The 20,915-nt window shown below is 47.5% G+C and overlaps 1 protein-coding gene across 3 annotated transcripts in view; it reads left to right on the plus strand.

The window, feature by feature from the left end:
• TTC21A (tetratricopeptide repeat domain 21A) overlaps positions 1 to 20,915 on the plus strand; it is a 31,376-nt gene that overhangs the window by 2,538 nt on the left and 7,923 nt on the right. For 2 of the 3 annotated variants that reach the window (XM_033212078.1, XM_033212079.1), the window contains exons 4-18: positions 630 to 796; positions 2,238 to 2,360; positions 4,337 to 4,494; positions 8,146 to 8,230; positions 9,980 to 10,078; positions 11,068 to 11,260; positions 15,126 to 15,223; positions 15,394 to 15,594; positions 16,320 to 16,449; positions 18,307 to 18,464; positions 18,693 to 18,908; positions 19,048 to 19,286; positions 20,074 to 20,146; positions 20,243 to 20,353; positions 20,702 to 20,840. In XM_033212078.1, coding sequence (XP_033067969.1) covers positions 630 to 796; positions 2,238 to 2,360; positions 4,337 to 4,494; positions 8,146 to 8,230; positions 9,980 to 10,078; positions 11,068 to 11,260; positions 15,126 to 15,223; positions 15,394 to 15,594; positions 16,320 to 16,449; positions 18,307 to 18,464; positions 18,693 to 18,908; positions 19,048 to 19,286; positions 20,074 to 20,146; positions 20,243 to 20,353; positions 20,702 to 20,840 — 2,190 coding nt within the window. Of the gene's footprint in view, positions 1 to 629; positions 797 to 2,237; positions 2,428 to 4,336; positions 4,495 to 8,145; positions 8,231 to 9,979; positions 10,079 to 11,067; positions 11,261 to 15,125; positions 15,224 to 15,393; positions 15,595 to 16,319; positions 16,450 to 18,306; positions 18,465 to 18,692; positions 18,909 to 19,047; positions 19,287 to 20,073; positions 20,147 to 20,242; positions 20,354 to 20,701; positions 20,841 to 20,915 lie in introns of those variants that run through there. The other variant, XM_033212080.1, reaches the window with a different exon arrangement.

Raw genomic sequence — 20,915 nt, forward strand, 5'->3', positions numbered from 1 at the left:
TCAAGGGCTGCCAAAGGAGGTGTGTGCCCTGGTGGCTGTGCAGATGCTGTTAACCAGTGAGAAGTGAGTGCTGCTCCTCTCCCCTTGGAGGTCTGGGAGAAGACACCATGCCTGGATCCAACTGGGTGGAAGCAGGCAGAGCCCATGACAGTGGAAGGGGTCCATGCTCCAGATCCCAAGAGTTGGGAAAACACCCTTCTTCTTTGCCAAGATCTTGTCAGAAAAACCAAGCTAATATATATAATTCTACCCCTAATCTCCACCCCTCAGGGAGAGGGTCCAAGAGAGACTACAGACTACTATTTCCCCACTCATAATAAGTTGTGTTCCTGAGGCTAAGGATTTTGGTTTGGTCTGCCTGCTCAGCACACTGCTGGGCACAGAGAAGAGAAGATAATCTCAGAGAGCACACCTGAGTCCAGGCCGGGGCAGCCCCTGCGGCATCTCAAGGGCAGGTAGTGCTGGTTTCTAGGCCTTGGACTGCACACGGTGTGCTGCATATGTTGAAGGAGGTCCACAGTGTGTGAGAGAGACCCAGAGGTAGTTCCCTGGGCTCTCGGGGGCCCCTGCAGAACCAGGCAGACTTCCGCATCCTAACTCTCCCTCTTCCTTCGCTCTTGGATTTACAGACCGAGAAGCAATTCAGGAGCTTGAGTATAGCCTGAAGGAAATACGCAAGACAGTCAGTGGGACTGCCCTGTACTATGCTGGTGTCTTCCTCTGGCTCATAGGCCACCATGACAAGGCCAAAGAGTACATTGACCGCATGCTGAAGATCTCTAGAGGCTTCAGAGAGGTACTCACCACACCATGGGGGCAACAGGCGAAGAAAGCAGCGTCCAAACACGTAATAGCAGAGTGGCCCTTACTCCCACAAAGGGCCCTGAAACTGGGGGAGAGCCACACCCAGGCACTGACAAAACACCGGGTCTCACAGCTGCCCCAAGTATGTTGTCTCTGGGCTTAGCAGAGGTTACTCATTGGCGTTTGTCCATAGAGTCTGATTTCTAGATAGATTTTCTATGGCTTGCACCATATTCTTAAGAAATTTTTTTTTGAGACCTCACTGCAGCCTCAGCCTCCCAGGCACAAGCAATCCTCCCACCTCAGCCTCCCAGTAGCTGGGACCATAAGTGTGTGCCAGCTCATCCAGCTAGTTTTTACATTTTTTGTAGAGACTGGGTCTTGCCATGTTGCCCAGGCTGGTCCAGACTTACTGGTTCTTTTGAGGACCCAGATGAGCTGGTCACACTGGGCCATTCCCTCCCTGTAGTGCTCCGCTGGAACTGAATGATGGCTCATGCAGTACAGCTCATATACTGTATATCTGCACTAATATGGAATTTGAAGCCTCAGTCTAGACAATGCCTTATCAGCAGGGCTGATATCAGTTTTCAAGGGTGTAGACATGGTCCCTGGGGGAGAGGATGAAAAAAATCTTATTCTTTATGTATAAAATACACATATATATATACAGTACACAATACACAGATATGGTATATCTGAGGCATTAACATTTCTTGCAGGGGAAGGGATTAATTAGGAAACAGTATCTAAAGAGACTCCTTCGGATAGATAATAGAAAAAGAGAAATGGAAATATAATAGAGAAATACTGATCTAGGCCATCATGAGGGGTGCTTTAGGTCTGGGCTCTTCCAAGTCTGCTTCCCAGGCCTGGCCCTCCCCATCTGCCAGGAGAGGCTAGGTAAAGGCTAACAGGGAACCAGCGAGGTCCACGAGCTCAGAATGGCTCCTGCTCACCCACTCAGAGGGCATTCCTGGGCTTCCTGTGCAGGGCCAGGCCTTGTGCTGGCCTAAGGAGTGGAGAGATCAAGAGTGGCCCTGAGTAGGCCCCCATGTTGGCTACTGACCCCAGTGTAAACAGACAATGACAGGATAGGTGAGTGTGCCTCAGTAAGGGTTATGGAGAGCTGTAAGGGTACAGGGAGGGAGGTCTCCTAAGCAGGGGCCTCTGAGGCTGAGTTGTAAGGAGTGGTAATGGACATCAGGTGCAGGGGTTTGGTTGGGAGTGGGAGGGGGTGCTGTCCAGGGCATTTCCAGACAAAGCAACAATGGGAGACCTGGCCGTGAGAGAGAGCCGGCTGCCCTGGGATCTGCATGGGGCTGTGCTTGGCGGGGCCTCAGGGTGTTGGGTGGCAAAGGGTGGATCATGTGCAGGCTGGGTTGAGGCTGTGCAGGACCAAGGACTTCATCTTTCATCTTGTTCTCATCCAGGCCTATGTGCTCAGAGGCTGGGTGGACCTCACCTCAGACAAGCCCCATACTGCGAAGAAAGCCATTGAGTACCTGGAACAAGGAATTCAGGACTCCAAAGATGTGCTGGGGCTGATGGGAAAGGTGGGCAGTGGAAAAGGGAGAGGTGGAAGTATTCCTGGCCAGGCCACTGGAACCAGAGACCCACCAGGTACCCCCAGGCCAAAAGCTCAGTCTCCAGATGCCTCATCTGGTAGATGAAGAACAGAGGCCCAGAGAGGTTCAGCAACCAACCCAGGGTTACACAGCAGTCCAAGGTCCACTTTACTTCTCAAATTCTTCCTGGTTGATCTGAGCTTCTGTCTCATTTGCATGGGAGACCCCCAGGAGACTCTCAGGGTCACTATCTGAAGGTCTGTCCTTCCTTGACCCTCTCAGGCTTTCTCTCTGCCTCTGTGTTAGTTTCACTCAGTGCCCTTCTCCCTTTCTTCTTTTATTTTGACCTTCCCATTTCACCTCTTTCTACCTGTTAAATTCATTTAGTGTGCCATAAGAGAAGAGAGGCATATATTTTATATGTTCTGTATTTTCTGATCTTAAGTTTCTTTTTTCTCTTGTGAGCCTCGTGGAATTAATTTTTGAGAGAAAAAATGTCCTCGTATTTTCTTCTGTTTGTATATTTTTTATTATAAAAGAATATGTACTTATTTAAGAAAACAGAAGCCTAAAAAACATCAACAGATGAATTAAAATGGCAGGCTTAGTCTTACGGCTCCAAGACAAGTGTTAGTATTTTAGGGCAACGGCTTCTAGTCTTCTTTCTATACTTGGGTCCAGGGTGTGTATTAAGTTGGCTTTCTGGGTGGCAGAAAGCAATGGAGATTATTGTGAGCCAGCTTATCACAGAGCACCCCTGGGGCCAGCACCTGTGGAAAGAGAAGGCTGGCTGTGAACAGTCACAGCAAAGGCCGCAGCCAACTCTGAGGAACTCTGGAGCCGGGAAGCCCCTTCAGTGAGCTCCCCATCAGTGCCTTGACACTGGAGGTGGGCTGCCCCAGGGACAGGTGTGACCTGGGACAAAGCAGCTCCCTTCAACCATGGGTGATCCCTGGAGGGAGACTCCATTGAGAGCCATCAGTCACCAACTCTCCTGCTCCTATGGTAGGGGTTGGGTCACAGTGTTGGTATATAATGTAGTTTTCACCCTAGGACATATTGTCATTTACTTTGTTTTTCTTCATGTAATATTTTCTTTGTGTAGTATTCAAAATGTCAGTTTGAACATGGATGTAAAGCCAGTCTTCTATTGTATGGGCATAATGTGATTTACCAACCTGGTCCCCTATTATTTGGATATTGGGATTGTTTCTGGTTATGCACTTAAAGTTTTTCAGTGAACACATTTATACAAAAATCTTCATTATACAGAATAATCCTCTTGTTTTTAATGACAAGTCTCTTAATGGGGGTTACTGTAGGTCTGAGGGAAGCCCTCCTTTCAGAGTCCAATTTCAAGTCTTTTAGAAGCATTGCCCCCTGGACCTTAGGGCACCTGTGTCATGACTGTTTGAGGAGAACCTGGTGGCTGGTGTTTGCCTGCAGAGGCCATGACCGCAGCCCAGTAGGCCTTGACAGAACAACAAAAAAAAAACTCCACAATTGCGATAGAAGTAGTTGCCAGAAAACCCTAACCGACTCAGAATTGCTAAACTGGGCATTGGCAAGCAATTTCAGTGATGAAATACAGAAAAGTGAATGGGAAATGAATGGAAAATTTATGGAACTGGAAAGTGCCCAGTGACCTCACCTCTCGCCTTCAGGGTAACCTCACATGGGCTTGCCCTATCCCAGGCCTGCTAAGTTTCCCAAGCTTGGGGCTTAGCTATGTCCCTAAAGCCCCTGTTCATCCTGTCCGAGAACCCAAGACTGTTGTAAACCTTGATATGTCACTCTTTCTCCCGGGGACTTTGAGGGGCTACTGGCCCAGCTGAGAGGACCCACAGTGCCCATGTGTCAGGTTCTGTTCCTGTTTTCATGGAGACACTGAGACAACCCCCCTCCAACAAACTCCCTTCATGGGCACTCCCTTCACGAAGGCTCTTCTGTCTGGCTCCCAACAGGCAATGTACTTCATGATGCAGCAGAACTACTCAGAGGCCCTGGAGATGGTGAACCAGATCACTGTGACTTCAGGGAGCTTCCTGCCAGCCCTCGTCCTGAAGATGCAGCTGTTCTTAGCTCGGCAGGACTGGGAGCAGACAGTAGAAATGGGACATAGGTGAGTTACTGCCCAACTGTGCAGCTTCCTTTCTTTCCAAGACAAGGGTGCTAACACGTATGTTACCATCTTATAAGATGGTAAGACAGGAAAACAAGACGGAAAGGTAAATATCGCCCATAGAGGAACTGGGAATTGTGCTATGGCCAAATTGGGATGAGGAGGAGAGGGGGGACGGGTGTACACCACAAGCAAACGAAATACACATCATAACATGAGGCTAGGAGCTGTGGCCTATGATGGCTAAATCAAGAAATAGAGGGTAAAGGCTTATTGTTTAGAAGAGACAGGGAAGGACCCATCAAAAGAACTAAAGCAAGAGTTCCAGGGTAGAAAGCAGTGGCTGTGAAGACTGCAGGAGAATGAGACTAGAATATATTTCATTATTAAGTTTTTTTTTAAACTATGAGTATGGTATACCTTAATAAAAACTTTAGGGGAAAAATGTCACTGGTGACTTTGAGAGAAGTGTTTTAGCAGCAGGCTGGGTACATAAACCAGAGAGCAGATTTCAGGAATTATTGGGCATGTAGAAACCAGACACCAAGTGTAGAGTGATCTGGAAGCATTGTGAAGAAAAATGAAAACGGCTTTTGGGAGGATATTTGATGCAAGGCTTTTGGCAAGCCAAAAAAAAAAAAATTGTCTCTTTAAACTCTAATGCGCACAGTGGCTCATGCCTGTTATCCCAACACTTTGGGAGGCTGTGGCAGAAGGATTGCTTGAGCCCAGAAGTTCAAGACCAGCCTGGACAACATAGTGAGATCTTGTCTCTACAGAAAATAAAAAAATAAAATCAGCTGGGCATTGTGGTGTGCACCTGAAGTCCCAGCTACTAGGGAGGCTGAGGTGGGAGAATCACTTGAGCCCAGGAAGGTTGAAGCTGCAGTGAGCTGTGATTGTGTCACTGCACTCCAGCCTGGGTGACAGAATAAGACCCTGTCTCAAAAAATAATAATAATAAATAAAATAAAAATAAACTCTAACACTTTATTTTTATCACAATCATTCTAAAATGTATCATCTTCATTTTTTTCCCAGTAGGAGTTAATGGCCCATGAGTTATCACTATGACTTGTAACTGAATTATAGGGAAATATATAGCACAGGTCTAAAAGAAAAAAGCGTATAATCAAACTTCTTTCTTCCCTTGGGAAGAATCCTAATTCCTCCGCGGATAGCTGGAACTTGAATCTTATAGAGAGGTGCTGGTAGCAAATCAAACATGTCTCTATCTTGCCCAGCCCACAGGCGCCACACACAAGCTGGTAATGCCTGTGTGGACCTCAGCTTCCCTTTCTCCCAGTGTAGACCTGGCCTTGGTAGGAGCTTGCTTTGGAGGCTAGGCCTCAGACCAGCAGCTCACCTGGAAACACCTGGCTGAAGCCATATGTGGGTGTTTGTGGCCTCCCTGGCCCTGGCCCTACTGTGCCCATGTGCAGGGAGACAGTGTTTGGGCCAACAGATTGAATCCAGTGCCCCAGCGTGTTCCCTCATGGAAGCTTTCCCAATTAGTGGGATTCATAGAATTCCCTCAGATTTTTTTTTTTTTTTTTTGAGATGGAGTCTCGCTCTGTCGCCCAGGCTGGAGTGCAGTGGTGCAATCTAGGCTCACTGCAAGCTCCACCTCCGGGTTCACACCATTCTCCTGCCTCAGCCTCCTGAGTAGCTGGGACTACAGGCGCCCGCCACCTCGCCCGGCTAATTTTTTTGTATTTTTTAGTATAGATGGGGTTTCACCATGTTAGCCAGGATGGTCTCAATCTCCTGACCTCGTGATCCACCCGCCTTGGCCTCCCAAAGTGCTGGGATTACAGGTGTGAGCCACCGCACCCGGCCCCTCAGATTTTTAAAACTCTGCTCTATAAAGGTGTGTTTCTGTTTTCATCCCTAATATATTTTTTCTTTCTTATTTTTCTTCATTAATATTAAAAGTTTGCCTCTCTTATTAGCCTTTTTAAAGAACCAGCTTTGAGTTTTGTAGCTCCTTTCTATTATATTCTAATAAAATAGAAATTTTATAAGTTCTATATTATATTCTTTGTGTATTCTAATTTATTAATTTCTGCCTCCCCTTTTTTTTGGGGGGCGGGGAATGTCTTGCTCTGTTGCCTAGGCTTGAGTGCAGTGGCATAATCATAGTTCACTTCTGCCTCGAACCTCTGGGCTCAAGTGATCCTCCCATCTCAGCCTCTTGAGAAGCTAGGACTACAGGCAAGCACCACCATACCCAGCTATTTTTTTTTTATAAGTTTTTGTTTTTTTTTTTATGTTGCCCAAGCAGCTGTCAAACTCCTGGGCCCAAACGATCTTCTTGCCTCTGCTTCCAAAAATCCTGGGGTTATGGGTGTGAGTCACCACACCCAGCCTAATTTCTGTTCTTAACTTTATTATTTCCTACCAACTACTTTCTTCCGAGGTATTCTGCTATTGTATTCTAACTCTTTTTTTTTTATTTTAGTTTTCAGTTTTATTTTTTAATTTGTAGAGATGGGATCTCACTGTGTTGCCAGGCTGGTCTTGAACACCTGGCCTTAAGCAATCCTCCCACCCCAGCATCCCAAAATGCTAGGATTACAGGTATAAGCTACCGTGCCTGGCCTGTTTTCTGACTCTTAAGTTGGATGCCTGTCTCAACTATTCTCAATTTTACTTTAGAATATAAGCATTGAAGTCTGTGGGTGTCCCTCAAGGTACCATTTTTGCAGAGTCTACCCATTTGGATATGTAATATTTTTCTATATCATTTGGCTCCAAGAATTTTCTAATATCTATTCAGATTCTTCTTTGGTCTATAAGTTTTTCAAAGTATGTTGCAGTTTTTGTTAATTCTCAAATGTATGAGGTTTACAGTGCTCTCAGAAGCATCAGAAATGGTTAGAACTTTTTCAGTGCTGATTGTGCCTAATCATGTTGGAATTTAGTGCGTGAATTAGACGAACCTGCTATTAAGCAGAAAGTCATTCCCTGACAGGCTGAAAAATGGGAAAGAATCTTTCTATAAAGAAATAGAATATCGAAAGCCTCATAGTATGGTCAGAAGCTATAGCTTCACAATGGGACAAAATTGAAACCCAGGTTCCTTTTCCATCTTAAAGTGACTGCCCCCCAAGTACCTTTCTGGCCACCTCCAGACTCTGGCACCATGGTCATGTCGGGTTAGTTGGGTTATGAATAAGTTTCTGTGGCAAAGACCCTCAGATACACAACTTAAATAACATAAAAGGTTATTCTTCCTCCAGGTAAAGTTGTTGGTGACTCAGGGCTGGGATGACAGCTTAACTCTGGGGAGTCCCAAGCCCCTCTGTCTTGTTGCTCTGCTATTCCTAGGATAATGCTCACATGGTCCACATTCCAGACAGTAGACAGGAGGGAAGGCCTGCTGGTGGGGCACAACTGGACCGCACACCCCTCACTTGCACTTCTATCCTGTAGGTCAGACCTTTGTCACATGGCCAAATGTAAGCTGCAAAGAGAGGCTGGGAAATGTCATCTTTATTCTGAGCAGCTTATGTCTGGCTAATTTGGGAGTTCTATTATTAAAAGAAGAGGGGAGAATGGATATTCAAAGACAATCAGAAGTTGCCAATTCACCATCCCAGCCTTGCCTATCCATACTCTCAATTCATGTGCCTCCTCTTCTTCCTTCAGAATCCTAGAAAAAGATGAAAGCAATATTGATGCCTGCCAAATTCTAGCTGTGCATGAGCTTGCAAGAGAAGGAAACATGACCACAGTAAGTTCTCTGAAGACTCAGAAGGTGAGCCTTGTAACAGAGTCAAGGAGGAACCCTTCATAACCTGTGCACCTGACCCAAAGCCTTTGTACAGAGCCCCTGGATCTCAGCTTCCTCTTTCCTACCCACCCCTATACTCGCTGCCAAGGAGGCCTGCTCTGGTTTGACTCTTTGGGTTGTGTAGCTTGGGAGTCAGGCAGCATCAGGCAGTGAGGTTGATGCTAGGCTCTGCCCTGTGCTCTCTGTGGAAGCCTTGGCAGGTGTCCCCACCTGGATAAGCCTCAGGCTTCCTGTTTGTAAAATAGACAGAATTCCACACAGGACTAAATATGATAAGAAGTGGGAGAGTTTGGAACAGTCCCTTTTACACTACAGTAATTTCATCAATGTTAACTGATAGTAGAAGTCGTGGTAGTATTTCTGAATTCAGGAAATGCCATTTTTTTAGGGGATAGTTGGAACTGCTCAGGCATTGGCCAGGTAATACCGGGCCCCAAACATGTTCGTAAGTCTTGTAGTTTTCCAAAGAAACCAAAAATAGCCCTCAAATGCAGTCAGAAACACCTAGAATTCTTAGTGAAACCTCAATAGCCAGACAGGTTCTCATTTTCAAAAAGAGGTTGTGTTTTTAGCCAAAGCATTGCCTTTTAGATCAGTGAAATATATTGCCTCTGTGGAGAGCATGGCAAACCAAGAGTCTCTAAGGGGTCATGGTGGGAAGGGGAAGCTTCTGGTTCCTTCTGCACAGCTCTGAGATTGTGGATTTTGTGGGATGGGGTGAGGTAGAGGGGAGAGTCCGTGTTTGGGAGGAGCCTACAAAAAGGGCCCCAGCCCTTTTCGTCTCTGGGTAGGAATAAGAGAATAGACCTATCCTCAGCTCCCTGTGATCCAAGATCCCTAAGCATACCTTCCTGGGGCCTGGCCTGAAAGTTAATCCCAGGGGCAGACTTAGCATTTAGCTAACTGGGATTTAGCATTAGCCCCTCTTTTACTCCTACTTCAAACCTCGGGGCCTACCTCCGACTCTGAGCTGGCTACCCGGTTCTAATTTTGTTCATGCTTACTGAACAGAGTGGACCCATACCATCCTGGATTTCGCTTTTGGCACTTCTCTGCAGCTGGGAACTAAGAATTCCTTACTCCTGGGTGGGGAGTGGAAAGAACCTAAGCTTTGGAATCTGTCAGTGACCTAGGTGACTGGGTGACCTCAGACCAATTGCCTAACCTTTCTGACCTTTCATGTGTTGGACAGGAAAGTTTGGAAAGTTCGGATCGTTATACTGACTTACATTTGACTCATGTCAAAATGGAGCAGAGGCTTCTGGGCCAGCACAGTTAATTTGCTGCTGGCCTGGCAGGCTGCACTATGGACACAGTGAGGGCTAGCTACTGGCTCTGCCTGGGTGGGTCTGAAAAGGCAGCTTCTCTTCACAAACTTGGGAACAGGGCTACGCTATGGGTTAGCCCTGCTCCATAAGGAGCAGTCAAAGAAAAAAAAATTCAGTAACAGAGGGGCAGTGCCAGCTCTGGGTGAATAATGTCCCCAGGAGCTCCACCTATGGGCCTTTGAAGTAATGCTGATGCCTGGGCCACTCCAATTCACTTAAATCTGAATTTCTGGGGGGTTGTGCCTGGGCATGGGCATTTTTTAAATCTCCCAGCTGATGCTACTATGCAGCCAGGGTTGAGAACCATGGCCCAACTCTGACCTTGTACCTTGCATGTTGACATTCTGTTTTGTCCCTGCAGGCTACCAATCATGTTAGAAATCTGATTAAGGCACTAGAGACAAGGGAGCCCGAAAATCCAAGCCTCCATCTTAAAAAAATTCTTGTGGTTAGCCGACTGGTAAGAAGGTTTTCCTGGTTCTGAAATGGTGCTTCTCCCTGCTTTCCTTAGAGCAGACCTGTGCTCCCCCAGGAAACTCCTTGAGTGCCTTGCCCCTCCCTTCTGGCTCAAACTTGTCCTTTCGGGGTAGTGGCTCATAGCCTGTTGTGCCTACTTGCCTCTGGCTGATAACTGTGACATGTGGGTTCTACGTCCTTAGCCTAGGTGCCCCCTCAGAGATGCCATGAAGATCAGGGAGACGGGGTCTGAAAATACTTTTGGAGTGGGCTGTGCCTTATTTGGGGAAAGTGGGTGGTATCGCCGCTGTTATGCAGCAGAGCCACACCCAGCTCTGGCCTCCAGTGCCTGGGTGCCCGGCTCCTATATTCTTTTTTGTGGAAGTGGCCCAAGAAGGCTGGCCTGCCGAGGCCTCTCAAACATCAGGGAAGGTCCAAGTAGACCAGGTTGCCAACAAATCTGTGTCTCTTTTAGACTCTTCAGCCCCAAAGCAAGATTTACTAGAATTAGTTGCTATAAGAATGAAGGCAACTCTGGGACCTCAGGAACCAGAACTGTGAAGTTGCATAGACACCATCTCTCCGTCTGTGTATCTGATTCTCTCTGCCTTGTTCTCCACACATGGCAGGGAACACGGCTGATGGCAGCCTTTGGGGCCCCTTCTTATTACTGAACACAAAGAAGTTCTTTCATTCAGCTTCAATTTTTGAAAAACTTCTTGGTGACTCCTTAGACCAATTACTGTGGCCAGACAGGGGATAGGTCCCTCAGAGGACCCTGTGGCTAGAGGCAGGTTCCACAGATGTGGCCAGTGAGAGGCTCCTTGGGAGCCAGACAGCAGCACAGACCCAGCTGCCTAGACACAGGGTACCTCTTGGGCTCTCCTGGGCCTACCCAGCCCTGCCTACCAAAGTGTCCCCCATTTCTGACATGACCTTGCTGATACAGGCTGGACTGACTGGTCCCAATTCCCACCTTCCTGTTTCTTGCAGTGTGGGAGTCACCAGGTGATTCTAGGACTAGTGTGTAGTTTCATCGAGCGCACCTTCATGGCCACCCCCTCCTACATCCATGTGGCCACAGAACTGGGCTATTTCTTCATCCTGAAGAACCAAGTGAAAGAGGCCTTGCTGTGGTACACAGAAGCCATGAAACTGGACAAGGACGGCATGGCTGGTTTGACAGGTATATGCAGGCAGGGCAGGGTTCAGGGGTGGGTGTCGGGAGCCAAAATGGTCAGCTTTCATGGGTCCAGAAGAGAGGTGCTGGAAAGCATTTTCCTTGGGGGGTATGTGAATTTTGGGGTACGATGTATGATGGGGTATCTTTCTGGGAATCCACAAGTATGGATGTAGGAGGCACAGGAATGCTCGGAGGTGTGATCAGAGTCACTCTGATCTCCACCAGACCTCCAACGCCTGTCTACACTGATTGCCCCAGAAGACTGACAGGCTGAACCTTACACTCAGTGGGCCCTGCCTCTTCTCAGGCTGCCCAGGCCGGAGTTGGAGAACTACTCACCACCAATCCGCACATGCAGAGCCTCTAGATTCACCTCTGCAGACCCTCCTCCAGGGCTCTGAGCTGAAAAACCACCAAAAAGAGTAGCTCTGAGAATTATATATTTCCCTGTCTGTCCAGGTGATTTTAAAAATCCTTTCTATAAATGTCAAATGAACTTTCTACAACGCCATTTCCATTTAACACATTTTTTAAAGCCCCCTACTCCATGGTCTGTGGTGAATTCTGAAATGGCAGTGTTTGGTTTGGGTTGAGGAAGTTGTGTGATCCAGTGCTCAAGGCAGGCTGGCTCTTGCCCTGGCCCTGAGGGGCTGTGTGTTTGGGGCCAAGTCACTTCTCCTTTCTAAACTCCAGGCTCCTCATCTGCATAGCACAGTTATCAGAGTAGTTTATCTTGACTTCTGGTTCAACATGTCAGGCTGACCCCCTCAAATCCATGCTTGCCCTCTGTCCCCAGATCCCATGAAAATAATGAAAGATATCTTTAAAAGGTAATTAGCCGGGCGTGGTGGCTCATGCCTGTAATCCCAACACTTTGGGAGGCTGAGGTGGGCAGATCATTTGAGGTCAGGAATTCGAGACCAGCTCGGCCAACATGGTGAAACCCCATCTCTACTAAAAACACAAAAGTAGCCAGGTGTGGTGGAGGACATCTGTAATCCCAGCTATTCGGGATGCTGAGGCCAGAGAATCACTTGAACCCGGGAGGCAGAGGTTGATATGAGCCGAGATGGTGCCACTGCACTTCAGCCTGGGCCACAGAGTGAGACTCCACCTCAAAAAAAGAAAAAAGGAATACATTGCAGCCTTAGAAACAGAAAAATACCTTCCATGGACCAGAAACTTTGAAGAATTTCACATTTCTAGAAGATGGAAGGCAAATGGTGTCAAATACATGGGAATTCCAAGCAGATCTAGAAACCCATAAACCAACATAGGCAGAGATGGGTTAGCTAAAGAATTTAGTAGACCAGCTTTCCCCAAAGAGTTCCAGGAAAAACAAAAACTAAGAAACACGAGCTCAGGGTCACCAGAGGCTGAGTGTGAAAGCATGCCACAGGGCAGTGAGAGCGATTATAGGAGGATTACTGGAACCGTGCCCCGGTCAGAGACTAGAATCCAGGAGGTGTGTATTGGGTGTTGGGGCAGGAGGGAGAGGAGCAGTGCTCTGGATGATTTCCCACCATAACCAGGGACATGAAGGACAAAAGGACTTGGCTGCTCAGCACAAAAGCAAAATTCCCTAGAATGTTCCTCCACCAGGCTGAGTCCTTCCCTACTTCCTCATTCAAGGGGGAGAGCCCCAGTGGTTAGCCAGAGGAAAGTCCACTGGTCAGGATGTCTGTCCTCTCTCCCAGTCCAAGCCGAGCCCACTCTTATGTCCTGGAGTCACCATATTTTCTGTCCAGTCTGGCAGAATCAGTGACGTTAACAGTGTGTGAAATGTGCCTACTTGCTGTCCTTCCTTTATAAATCTGCTAGCAGTCTGAAAGATCGGCCAAGTGGAACATATAAAGCAGTAGCCCTCTGAGGAGCAGAGTTAAGGCTAGTACAGAAAAGACTTTTCCTCCCAAAACCCCTTCAATGTTTGGAGAGGCTATTATGTCTATAAGTAAAGAACATGCTACTATGAAAAAGGTACAGGAACAAAAAAGAGTTGCCAAAAATCAAAAATATTGTTGTAAGGTAAAAAATTGTATAGGTGGGTCAAATAGTGGGATGGATATAACTGAAAACTAAGATGGTGATTAGGAAGATAGTCAAGAATAAATATGCCAAAGTAGCAAAGAAATACCTGTACAAGTAGAATAGCTTGCTTCAAACAGATGAGATTTGTCCTCCCAACATCAAAACATACCACAAAACCACAGTAATTAAGTCCCTTTGAGGCCAGCACTGACTGGGATAAGCAAATAGATAAATGGGATGTAACAGGCCGCATTTCAAACTGATAGGTTGTTCAGTAACTCCTAGTTGGATACCCTGCTATCCATTATGAAAAAGAAATAAAGGTAAGTTCTCATCTTACACCATACTTAAATTTCAGGTGAATTAAGTATTAAACATAAAAATTAAATGAAACATGAGTTTCCCTGGGGATTCTAATCCTAACTCCAAATTTAGAAGCTGCAAAGTTTGGCTTTGTGGCTCTACATGTAAAAAAAAAATAGAAGCCTCAAAGGAAAATATTTTACCTATTTGACTACATAAAAGCTTAAAATTACTACCTGACAAGATACTGTAAAAATAGTTAAAGGATAAATGGCAAACTAATAGAAAACACTTGCAACAAAGGGTTAAGAAAACATAAAGAGAAAAAAAAATCACCCCCTCCAAAAAAACCAGGCGGGCTGTGAACAGAAAATTCACAGTAGAAAGGAAAAGGCTATATTGGAAATATGAACAGATGTTCATTCTCCCTAATAGTTAAAAAAAAAGGTGGTGAATGAAAACTAGTTACTTTTCATGTTTCAGACTGGCAAGAATTACAGCATGTTTGAGGTTATGAAGAAAGGATATTTTAAATTCTTGATAGTAATATAAATTCAGATATCTTTGAGGGCAAGTTGGTCTTATCTGTCAGCATTTTAAATATATGTGCTTTGTGACTCATCAGCTCTCCCTCAGGAATTTGAACATATGTAAATGTTCATCGTAGCATTGTAGTATTTAAATACTGAAAACAAAGTAAATGTGAAATTAGATGTCCTTCAGTAGGGCAATAGTTAAATAAATGGTTACATCCACAGTAAAATATTATGTTGTCATCAAAGAGAATGGGGTAGATTTGTATGAAGAGATGGGAAAATATGATATCATATACAAAGTTAAAAAAACAGATTGTGGCCGGGCGCAGTGGCTCATGCCTGTAATCCTAGCACTTTGGGATGCTGAGGCAATTGGATCACCTGAGGTCAGGAGTTCGAGAACAGCCTGGCCAACATGGCGAAACCCTGTTTCTACTAAAAATACAAAAATTAGGCAGGCATGGTGGCCATGCCTGTAATCCCAGCTACTCAGGAGGCTGAAGCAGGAGAATTGCTTGAACCTGAGGGGCGGAGGTTGCAGTGAACCAAGATCATGCCACTTCACTCCAGCCTGGGAAAAAGAGTGAAACTCCGTCTCAAAAAAAAGCAGATTGTAGAATGGTGTATGTGAAATTTGATTCCCTTTGTGGATGTGTGTGTTTTTAAACCCATTGGTATGCTTGTGCGTACATATAAATATATATGTCTGAGGTGTCTATATAGTAGTAACATATTATACCTCACATGTTTCCTAGTGATTATCTCTAGAGAGAGATATTGTTAAAGCCAGAACATGAGCTAGGGATGTTTTTCTGTATTGCCTTAGGGTTTGAATTCTTGAGCATGAGCACGTATTTCTCTTTAAGTTTGTAGAAATGTTGGAAAAGATTCCCTATGCTGAGATACCTTCCTTCCACTGTCTTATTCATGCTCCTTGACCTGATGGGCTGCTGACTGTGCTTCAGGGCTAGCTACTCATCATTGTTTTGTCCCATTTACAGGGATCATCTTGTGTCATATCTTAGAAGGCCACCTGGAGGAAGCTGAGCACCAGCTGGAATTCCTGAAGGAGGTGCAGAAGTCCCTTGGGAAGTCTGAGGTCAGAGCTCCCTGGGGCCATGGGTTGCTCCAGGACCATGTCCTTTGCTGTCCTCCCACCCCGATTTCCAATAGAAAGCAGCCAAGGTTACCTGGACCTTCACTTTGCCCTTGCCTACCAACTCTGCCCAGGCTGGCATTGGCACTGAGACTCGGTCCTGTTTTCCACAGGTGCTAATTTTCCTCCAAGCCCTCCTGACATCCAAGAAGCACAAGGGGGAGCAAGAGACCACAGCGCTCCTGAAGGAGGCAGTGGAGCTTCACTTCTCCGGCATGCAAGGCCTCCCTCTTGGCTCTGAGTACTTTGAAAAGCTGGACCCCTACTTCCTGGTCTGCATTGCTAAGGAGTACTTGCTCTTCTGCCCCAAACAGGTTAGGGGAAGGCCTCTCTTCATGGTGGGGGTCTGGAGTACAGGTTTGGATAGTGCCCACCTGAAGGACAGAGGCATCCTTACTTGTGACCTTACTTGGCCAGTCACAAGTAAGGATGGGGTGAACCTTGGGCAGTTGGGGAGCCCAGGGCTCTTCAAACTTGAACATACAGCACACAGGTCACCTGGGAGGTTGTTCCAGTACAGATTCTGACTCTAAAGGGGGGTCTAAAATCCTGCCTCTCTAACAAGTTCCCAAGTGATATGAATGCTGCTTGTCTAGGGACCACATTTGGAAGAACAGGGCACCAGCCCATGGCCCTGCTTTTATCCAAGACAAGAGCTTGGCTTCCTTTTCCGCAGAAGCCCCCTAAGAAGTATGTTAGTCTTTACTTGTTTGTCCTGCTCTTCCAGCCAGTCAGGATTCTTTGTGACCAAGGATCATATTTTTATATACCTTAATATCCTCCCAGTGCCTTGTAATGAGTCATTCAGCAAATATTTATTGAGTGCCAGATACCATTCTCTGTACTGGGGACACCACAGTGAACAAAACCAAGTTCCATAGTCTGGAGCTCATGCTCTAAGCACTAGATGATACAGAGGATAATAAATAAGTGTGGAATGAAGCAAAATTCCTTCACTGAGAGCATTTTCTGAGAGCTCCAGGAGTCTCTCTTAGAATAGGGCAAACCTACTCCCACCTCCACCACCGTGTTCCCACAGCCCAGGTTACCAGGCCAGATCGTGTCTCCACTTCTTAAACAAGTCGCCGTGATCTTGAATCCTGTAGTCAAAGCAGCACCAGCTCTGATCGACCCCCTGTATTTGATGGCTCAGGTCAGGTATTACTCAGGTGAGTGGGGGTGGGGTCCTGGCAGCCAGGTGGGGCCTTGCAAACACCTGATGGAGCTTTGTGTCCACAGGCTCCTTGCCTGGGATACTGCAAACACACACACACACACACACACACACACACACACACACTCTCCTTGCTTGGGGTACTACACACACACACAGACACTCACATGCACGCACGTACACACACAGGCACATGCCCCTACAGGCCTGCCCACTCCCAGCCTCTATCCCCTAGTAACCCTAGTAAGCTCCCTGACCTCTCACCAGCAGGGGTCTCTCCCACCTAGGCCTTTGTGGATTTACTCACTTGATCTGTGCTGGTAATAGTTATTGAACTTCTTCTGAGATACAGTAGTACCAAAAATAGGCAAAAATTCCCTCATGGAGCTTGCATCTAGTAAGGGGAAATTGACAACTCAATGCAAGCTCCACGAGGGAGCACATCGTATTTTTTTGTTAGAACATGGTAATGCTATAGAAGAAGCTGCAGCAGGGAAGTGATGCAGGGGTGTCAGGGTTGCAGTTTCGAAAAGCTATCCAAAAAAGCCTCATGGAGAAGTGAGAACCCTGTACCATGAGGTCTTCAGAGCCTCCAGGGGCCCTTTCACCTTCTCCCTTCTCAAGGCCCAGACCCTGGAGAGAAAGGGAAGGAGAGGGAAAACCTTCCATGGGTGCTCTATTGTCCTCTGTGATGCAGAGTCCTCCCCTGAAGTACTATCTCCCTGTGGCCTCTTACCCCATCCTGCCTGTCTGGAAACCAGGCTGATCTCTGGTGTTCTGGGAGTGTCCAAAGGGATCAGAATACTGTGGCCATTTGTCTGTCTTCTGGCATTGCATCGTGTGGGTTGCACTCCTGCTGAGAGCTTTCCTGTCTTCATCCTTGGTCCTCCCTATGTTCATTTGGATGCCAGGTTTCCCCACAGCTTCAAAGTATCCTGGATACAAGGCCAGGGTGAGAGAACTTACCCTGGGTGCTGGCATCTGCCAGCAGATTTGGGCCCAAAGCAAGGTCTCCAGCTGCGTAGGTTGCCATGGTGTCCTCTTCACATTTCCACAGCACGTAAGAAGGAGCAGGGAGCTTGGGACCCAGAAGCAGGGGCTCCCTACCCACCAAGTTATGGATCCCAAGTAGGGGTTGTTGAGAGACCTGACTGCAAGGGAAGAGAGTGCCCCTACCAACTCACTACACCCAACCCCTAGGCTGCTGCTACCACCCTGTAAGTGCCAGCCTGTCTGCAGGGAGGCCCCTGAGTCCTCAAGTGCCAGGGGCTTCAGAGCTGAAGCCCAGGAACCCAATAGGTCTGGACATAAATGCCAAATTTGCCCCTTCCAAGCTGAGTGGCTTACATCACTGGAGCCCCAGGTTCCACATCTGAAAAAACAAGAACAATAGCACCAACCTTGCAGGGCTGGGCAAGTAATAAATCAGACTTTCTAAAGTGCTTTGCAAGTGTTGAAACAGAGCAGGAGCTTCATAAATTGTAACTATTGCAGTTGCTGTTACTACTAGGTTTTGTTTGCTCTTATGTGTGGGAATTGAGGCTTAATATGTTCCCCTGAGCTTCTGGATGGAGCAGTGAAGTAACTTAGCTATCTCCCTTAGGGTTACAAAGACAAGAAGGGTGTTACACTGAGGTTTGAGTTTCCTGGCTTTTGTCTGAGTCAAGGAAACAACTGTGTAGTCTTAATTTTAGAAATGGACCCCTGAGTGAAGCAGAACAAAACTGGCTAAAATACCCAACTTTGTATATTTCTGGAGAACAGGACATGTAAAATTCATTCTGCCCTTGCATATCAGGTCCTAGGAGCCCCTTGGGAACCCTGCATGTAGAGGTTTGTGTACTATTTCTAGGAGAGCTAGAGAATGCCCAGAGCATCTTGCAGCATTGCCTGGAGCTGGACCCCGCCTCCGTGGATGCCCATCTCCTCATGTGTCAGACCTACTTGGCTCAGGGCAACTTTGGCATGTGTTTCCACTGCTTAGAGCTGGGTGTCAGCCACAACTTCCAGGTGGGTGCCCTGTCATCCTCTCAGCATCCTAACACCCAGCTAGCTGCGGCCCCTGTTTGCCTTCTGAGAGTGGCCCCAGGGGCTAGCTGTGTCCCACAGATCTTTCTGCTGGTCCAAAGGCAGGGGTAGGCTCAGTGGGCTCCTGCGGCCTTCTCTGACCTGGCTGCTGTGAGCAGCAGCAGTAGCAGCAGTGAACTGGAGCCCCACACTCTGCTGTGCTCCTCCTAGGTCCGAGATCACCCCCTCTACCACCTCATCAAGGCCAGGGCTCTCAACAAGGCTGGAGACTATCCAGAAGCCATAAAGACACTGAAAATGGTCATCAAATTGCCAGCTCTGAAGAAAGAAGAAGGCAGGAAGTTCCTTGGGCCCTCTCTGCAGACCAGCCAGCGGGCATCCATCTTATTGGAACTGGTGGAGGCCCTCCGGCTGAATGGGGAGCTAGTAAGAAATGCCATGCTCTCCTCCCTGGGGACTGGGGCACACTGCAGGCTCAGGGTAGGCCCAGGAACCAGGTTCTTTGGTTCCACCCACTGTTCCCTTGTGCACCAAGTGGAGGGTCTGTTTGATTCCCATGTTTTAGCATGAGGCCACCAAGGTCATGCAGGACACCATCAATGAGTTTGGCGGCACACCAGAAGAGAACCGCATCACCATTGCCAACGTGGACTTGGTCCTGAGCAAGGGTAATGTGGACGTGGCACTGAACATGCTAAGGAACATCTCGCCCAAGCAGTCCTGCTACATGGAAGCCAGAGAGAAGATGGCCAGTGTCTACCTGCAGACCCTCAGAGACAGGCGCCTCTACATCAGATGTTACCGGTAAGCCCCACAGGTAGCACAATGACAGCTTCTTCTTTGATGGTATCTTAGGGAATGTTTCCTTCAGATGTTATTTCTTCAACCTGGGTCTCCAGAATGTGTCCTTGGAGTGTAGTTGATGAATGTATGGAATTGTCCATGGGTTACAATTAGAGCATGAAAGGTCAGTAAGCCCTGTTCGTGGATGAGTTCTGAGGATACAGAGTTGAATTGGCCCTGAGCCCTGCTTGCAGACCGCCCCCCCCCCCGCTTACCTGCTTGCACATACTGGTAGGAGACTGTAGGCCTGGTTCTCAGAGCAGACACACTGAAGCTCCAAGCTGCTGTCTCTGTATGATTTGGCATTGGGACCTCCAAGGCGCCTTCCTCATCCCTTTCTTCTGGCAGAGCTTCATCTAAGCAATTTAAAGTGGGAGGTGTGGTTGCTGAGGGAGTAGGGAAGGCTATCCAGCAGTGGGAAACCAGTGAACAATATGGAGGCATGGCCAGATTGGAGTTTTAGAAAGAGTGACATGGCTGCCTCATAGAGAGGGATCTGAAGGGATAGCGGGTAGAGTGAGAGGAACAGGTAGAGGGCCTGGCCATGGCCTAACTACAGAGATGGATGTGGAGAGCCTGACTCAGGTAGCTAGCACACTGCCTCGTGCACAGTGGACTTTCTATAAGTATTGATTGATGAATGAATGAATGTCAGCCAGAATCAGTGGGAAGGAAGTGAAGGAGATAATTTCAGGAACATGAGGTGTGTGTGAGCCTGAGATAAGCTTTTGGTTACTCTTGCTTGCAGTGAGCTCTGTGAACATCTGCCTGGCCCCCACACCAGCCTGCTACTGGGCGATGCTTTAATGAGCATTCTGGAGGTAAGTGAGAGGCCTCACAGCCTTGCCAAGTGGCCCCCCAGTCTCCCTTCTCCAGTGGGAGAGAAGAGGAAGACCCAAAGACACTTTCCCCACCAGCCCGAGAAGGCCCTGGAGGTCTATGATGAGGCCTATAGACAGAACCCGCATGATGCCTCCCTGGCCAGCAGAATTGGGCAAGCTTATGTGAAGGCCAACCAGTATACTGAGGTCAGGCTGGGCTGGGGTGTGAAGGGGCAGGGAGGCCCAGCCTAGCAGGGAAGGTGGAGGACGACGGTACATGACTGGGGAGCTCTGGATGGGAGGAGAGTGGCTGAGTTTTCACTCAGTTCCTTGCTGAATGGGGTGCCAAGGGGAGAACTGAGCAACTCTTTGCTGCTGACCACACCTGCTCAAGCTGAGGCTTACACCGTGTGCCAGGTGGGAGGAGTGCTTTTTTACCTTAGGCTTCTATGTTCTGGAGGGGCACACTGGTGTGATGGCTGCTGAGGGGAACATGGTGTCTGGCACTGAAGTGCAGAACCAGGCCAGAGACTAATATTTATTGTTTGCACTAAGGCAATTGAGTATTATGAGGCTGCCCAGAAGATTAATGGACAGGACTTTCTGTGCTGCGATCTGGCCGAACTGCTCCTAAAGTTAAAGAAGATCAATAAAGCAGAAAAAGTTTTGAAGCAGGCACTGGAACATGACATTGGTGAGGCAGCATTCTAACCTATTTCTAGCATTTGGAGCAGACATACTCCAACCCCATTCCCCATTAGCTGAAGTC

Source organism: Trachypithecus francoisi, unplaced genomic scaffold, assembly GCF_009764315.1.
Source record: "Trachypithecus francoisi isolate TF-2019V2 unplaced genomic scaffold, Tfra_2.0 Lachesis_group0, whole genome shotgun sequence".
NCBI lineage: Eukaryota > Metazoa > Chordata > Mammalia > Primates > Cercopithecidae > Trachypithecus > Trachypithecus francoisi.